We start from the raw sequence: 6,000 nt of genomic DNA on the forward strand, positions 1-6,000 counted from the left end.
CGCCAATAATGTCGAGCATAGGGCAGCGAAGGGCGCTACTCTCAGACATCCAACTTGTCTGTCCCGGGGGACAAGAGGCTTATAGCCATGCTGAAGGACAGCGGCTACCAGCTACAAGCGCCACTACTGCAGGAGTTCGACAGCGTCTCAGCTGGGAGCTCGTTCCAGTGCTACATGCTCAAGGCGCTGGATGGACTATGCATCACGAGCGTGCATGCACTCGGACACCATGGGCATGAACGGTGGTTCGTACTGTCCAGCTCAGTGGACCGGCTCGAATGGAGCTCTTGCATGGCGAACGGTCTGCTTGAAACTTGCCACTCTAGCAGGTCGCGATATCCTCCCACAGAGGTAGGTACGTGGCCTCCGAGCGACCGAGTTTCTCGAGCCTGCTCTTGCCACATTGACGACAGAAGCCTTCATGTACAGTATCGCGGTATGAAGCGCTGTACTCTTTCACCAGTTCGAGGAGCACAGCACCATCCTTAGTGGCCTGCATTTCCACACCATTCTTCAAACGGCAAGTACATCTCGGTTTGCCATTCCTCTCGAAGTGCAGTTGTCCCTTGCGAACAACACACATCTCGTATCTGGCGTCATCTGCTATGCCTTGGTCGTTCCACGCATAGCATCGCCCGTCGACCTCCATAGTCAGGCGGGCAAGATATCTGACATATGGTCCAAGCATGTCATTCCATCGGGAGATGCGAATGGCGAATTCGTACATTTTTACATGCTTGGAATCGTGGTATCCTATCTTGCCAAGGAACCAGCTATTCTCAGAGTAGTAGATGCTGAGGGCCTCGTTCCGAATCTGCTTGCACACGAACGCTACAGCAGGCTGATGCAGCTTCTGCACTTCAGATCTGCAAAGAGGTTCGACGGCAAGGTCGCTACCGGAGAGCACCAATTCGCGCCAAATCATGTTCCTGAGTTCTCCGGGAAGCGAGAAGATATTGGTTGCCGGCATCGTGGCTCCTCAGATCAGTTCCAGCTGATTTCCTCCACTATGTGGTGTCGTCCACAAATTTGGTATGTTCAATGACTGGAGCGGAAGGGAAAGCGAGACGGGTCGAGCAGGAAGGCCTCCATATAGTCAAGGACCTTACTTGAAGCATCTCGGTCTTGTGTCCGCAGACCACGTCGTCAATCTGCCTCGGCCTGCATTCGCTTAAATGCGTCTAGCGGCCTAGAACACATGACACAGGCGCGCGAGGAGAGACTAGTACCCGAACGGAGCATCAGGAGCCGGTTCCATGGCCAAAGATCGTATATATCCCGCATTGTCGACTGCCCAAGCCAGCACATACCGTCATTCCACTTCTCTAACTTCTCTTCCCAGCTCGCAGACTTTGGACAGAAGCCCGGAATGAGCAAATTGGCTGATTTGCGGCCACCGAAACCCCATGAGACACATCTTAACGACGTGCTTCCGCAATTTTGGTAGATTGGTGTGCCCTGCGATGGGGTGATGTTCATGCCAAATGGATTTCCGGAATTCCGGCTATTTCCTGAGTTGGTCCCTGCGAGGTGAAGTCCGACGTGGATCTCGGTGAGAAGAGCGAGCCCAGATTTGCCGTGGGCCTGAGGCACTTCGCTGGCACGCAAAGGAAAGGCGGTCGGTGTTCGGGCAGCGAGTAGCCAGCGACAGCAAGGACGATGAATGCTTCAGGCACATCGTTGAGCCGGGTATGCCAGGCTTCGCAGGCATCGGTCTTGTGGATCAAGAGTTGAAGCCAGCTGGAAGTTCACAAAGTAGCATCAGCTGTGCAATCACATCGGACTGCTAGGCGCTCCTGCAGTGTTGACTGTCGATTGAGAGGCATGAGGAAAGGCTCTCCGTCGACAGGACATTTGCCATATCGATTTTCGATTTTCGGTTTGAGGACCTGCCCGTTGGGACAACGTGATTTCTTCGACCTGAGCAGATGGAAGTCGACGTCTCTCGCTATCTCTCGTCAATGCTTATATATGTACGGTACCCATTCTGCAGCCACCAAGTCAGAGGCGCTGGACTTCAGCGAGCTCTTTGAGCTTGTCTGAACCACAGTACTTCCTGCCTCAACGTTTGCCACTTGGCACAGCTGTTCGAATAGGGCATCAGGGAAGGACAGCAAATACCGTATTGTGAGAATACAGGAGAAGTACTGAACATGTTCTGCATTGCATTCTGTGGAGCTTGTCATAACAGATCCAACACCGACATAAGTCCGTGCTTTTCCAGGCCTCCCATGCACGCTGTCATGGGCGATCGCTCCAAGGATGGGCACAACTTCATCATCGTAACAGGAAGCTGACTATGCGAAGAACAAAATCTCCGCCACATCATACAACCGCGAACAAGCGATCAGTATCCGCGTGCAGCCAAGCATGCCCGTGTCTTCGTATACTCTTCGAGCAAGCAAGCCGAGCTCCGCACACGGCCAAGCCTGCGCGCGGGTCGCAGATCATCCCTACCAAGACTTTCTGTGGCTTAATCAAGAAGGTAACATCGCAAAGACGAGGGCCAAGAGCACGAACAAGACTTTGCAGAGATAGTCCATCTTCTATCTACTGAAGCTGGTTGGTGGCAGAAAGAGATATGGGTCCATCGCAAAGCGGGACATACGCAAAACTGATTGCTTCTCGCGTGACGGCATTGTGGTACTGTCGTGCAGATCGCCAAAAGGTAACCTTTATATGATGGGGAGCCACAGGGAGCGCAGGGACAGTAGTCACCAGACTTTGTTGCTTCGTCTTCTCTCTGTTGCTGTCTTCTTCTGAGCAGCCAACGATGGCATTGACGAAGCTCCTGTCGTTCAGCGCGCTGCTCTCACTCACAGCTGCTATCGATCCACCCCGACAGCCGAGACAACCGCTAGGAAACGGCGAGAGACGGCTCACCTACAACGAGACCACGCCGACCGCCCTCAATCGCGCGACCTCGCAGACCGTGAGCTGGATCTCAGGCGAGCAGGATGGCTCCTTCGTCACAGTCGCCAACGGCTCGCTCGTCCTCGAGAACATTGTGACAGGCAACTCCAGCGTGTTTGTGGCAGCAGATCGTGTGCCTGAGGACTATCACGAGTACTGGATCAGTCCAGATCAAGAGCGCGTTCTATGGGCTGTGAACTACACGAAGCAATACAGATACTCGTACTTCGCCGATTACCTCGTCCAGGATGTGGCTAGCGGAGAGACAACACCACTTGTTGCAGACCAAGTGGGGGATATCATCTATGCAGAGTTCGCGCCAACTGGCAGTGCCATTGCATTTGTGCGTGGCAATGACCTCTACATTCATGACAATGGCGAGGTCAGCAGGATCACAGAGAATGGCGGCCCAGATCAATTCAATGGCGTTCCAGACTGGGTGTACGAGGAAGAGATATTTGGAGCACGTAAAACATTCTGGTTCTCGCCAGATAGCGCTTTTGTTGCGTTCTTGAGCTTCAATGAGACTGGAGTGGGAACTTTCACGATTCCCTACTACATGGACAATCAGGATGTTGCTCCTCCGTACCCACGAGAGCTGGATCTAAGATATCCAAAGGTCGGCACAACGAATCCCACTGTGCAGTTCAACATCCTCGATGTGGCCACCAAGGAGTACTCCGAAGTGCCAATTACTGCTTTCTCAGCTAACGACACTGTTGTTGGTGAAGTAGCCTGGATCACTGATGAGCATTCCGCTGTCGTATACCGAGCGTTCAACCGCGTGCAAGATCAAGACAAGCACGTGGTAGTCGACCCCGTGGCAAAAACATCTAAGGTCGTTCGAGAGCGAGATGGCACAGACGGCTGGTTGGACAACAGCCAGGCCATTCAGTACATTGGCTCAATCAGCGGAGTCAACAGCACTGGCACTTACAGCAACTCCAGTAGCGATTCGTACTACATCGATCTGTCTGATGAGAGCGGCTGGATGCACATCTATCTGCATTCGACATCTGGAGGCGAGCCTGTGCAGTTGACCTCTGGCGAGTGGGAAGTTGTCGCAATCCTCAAGGTTGACACCGCTCGCAATGTGATCTACTATACTTCTACCGAGCACCACAGCACCGAACGCCACGTCTATTCGATCAACTACGCTACTCGCGAGAAGAAGGCTATTGTTGATGACACCGTTGACGCATACTGGTCTGCATCGTTCTCGAGCGCTGGCGACTATTATATTCTCTCCTACCAAGGCCCAGACGTCCCATACCAAGAAGTCTACGCCACCAACACCTCTGAATCACTCTCCACACTCGTCAGCAACGAGGCTCTAGTCCGCAACATCTCTCAACTTCATCTCCCAAATATCACCTACTTCGAACTCTCCCACCCCGAAGGTTTCACCCTCAACGTCATGCAACGCCTCCCACCCAACTTCGACCCAAGCAAGAAATACCCAGTCCTCTTCACACCATATGGCGGCCCCGGTGCCCAAGAAGTCTCCAAACGCTTCCAAACTCTTGCTTGGCGAGCTTATATTTCTTCTGATCCCGAACTGGAATACATCACCTACACAATCGATAATCGCGGAACAGGCTACAAAGGCCGAGCTTTCCGTAGCACAGTCACCAACCACCTAGGACGTCTCGAACCCCAAGATCAAATTTGGGCAGCTCAGCAACTGATCTCCCAGAACTCTTTCATCGACGCCGAGCGTATCGGAATGTTTGGCTGGTCATTTGGTGGCTACCTGACAGCCAAGGTTCTTGAAGCTGATTCCGACGTTTTCTCTTTCGGGTTGATTGTTGCTCCTGTCAGCGACTGGCGATTCTACGATTCAATGTACACGGAGCGGTACATGAAGACCTATGAGCAGAATCCGGCTGGATATAATGAGACTGCGGTCAGGAAGGCCGATGGGTTCAAGAATGCTCGAGGAGGTTTCGGGTTGCTTCATGGATTGGGTAAGTTTATGCCCTCATCTCAAACCTTCTTAAATCATCTGCTAACTACTTTACTAGGTGACGACAACGTACAGTGAGCAGCCCTATGCCATCCTTTGCAATTGTAACTGATGCTGACTTTTTGACCTAGTTACCAAAACGCCGCAGCCCTTGTCGACCTCCTCGTCAGCGAAGGCGTCAGCCCCGAGAAATTCCAAATGATGGCTTTCACAGACAGCGATCACAGTATCGTGTACAATGGAGCCAATGCTTGGTTGTACAAGTATCTGACCAAGAGGCTATGGGACGAGAAGCAGAGGAAGACGGATCTGGTCGAGCAGACTCATCAATGGCTGAAGAAGAGGGGCCTTGTGGAAGAGAAGTAGCGTTGACACTAACGGGACCAGATGGTAGAATCTGTCATATTCCTATCAGTCTGAATCACCACAGCATTTTGAGCAAGAGAACAGTGCTGACCTGAGAGCATGTGTCTCGGCATTTCTTGGCATCTAACTCCATCGTGAGAGACCAATCTCTCTGTCGACAGCCAACGCCTCATCACAACGTCGATCTGTTGCTGTGCAAACTACCGAAGATACTGCTATCATCTTGGTCACGAGATTGCTTGTCTTGATCCTCAAGCAAGTGTGATGTTCAAGGCCTCTTCGATATCGTTCCAGAACGCTACTCGTGACTCTGCCGCCGGTCGCTCTGCTGTGTGAGACTAAGGCATCAAGTGCTAATTGGCCATTCAAAGCCTCAGAGTAGGGCCTAGCATGTTCAGCAGTTGAGCAAAAGCATCCACCGAACGAGCACCTCAACATTATGATGATCGCAAGCAGTTGACTTTCAATCCTCAACTTGAACTCCTTCCATGCGTCGATGCCGCAGCCAACAGATCTCGAATGAACTCCATAGAGCAGCATATCGTATAGGATGCGAGAAACTCTTCTAGCAGGCCGTGAAAGCACCAAAAGCGTGGTTCGCGCGTCGCGCGGACATTATATCGTGACTATCATGTCGTGAAGCAATCGGGCCGAGGGCCTGTCCCGGGGATACAGCGGCGTTCTAGACTGGTCCCGATAATGTCTTCTACGACTTCAGCTTATGTACATAGGGAAAAAGAGGTGGTATACTGGCG

General features: G+C 52.2%; 2 protein-coding genes across 2 annotated transcripts; one reads left to right on the top strand and one right to left on the bottom strand.

Annotated features, from left to right (window-relative positions):
• Positions 1 to 322: 322 nt before the first annotated feature.
• CKM354_001200400 (uncharacterized protein) lies at positions 323 to 970 on the bottom strand (the record flags this gene model as incomplete). Its single annotated transcript, XM_044807513.1, has 1 exon — positions 323 to 970. The coding sequence occupies one exon, from the start codon at positions 968 to 970 to the stop codon at positions 323 to 325; it is 648 nt and encodes a 215-aa protein (XP_044663448.1).
• A 1,803-nt stretch (positions 971 to 2,773) lies between these two features.
• CKM354_001200500 (uncharacterized protein) lies at positions 2,774 to 5,245 on the top strand (the record flags this gene model as incomplete). The annotated part of the gene is made up of 3 exons (XM_044807514.1): positions 2,774 to 4,880; positions 4,938 to 4,953; positions 5,011 to 5,245. 3 exons carry the CDS (start codon positions 2,774 to 2,776, stop codon positions 5,243 to 5,245), a joined length of 2,358 nt encoding a protein of 785 aa, XP_044663449.1.
• Positions 5,246 to 6,000: the final 755 nt, after the last annotated feature.

The sequence above is a fragment of the Cercospora kikuchii genome, assembly GCF_019650295.1.
Source record: "Cercospora kikuchii DNA, contig_00008, whole genome shotgun sequence".
Lineage (NCBI taxonomy): Eukaryota > Fungi > Ascomycota > Dothideomycetes > Mycosphaerellales > Mycosphaerellaceae > Cercospora > Cercospora kikuchii.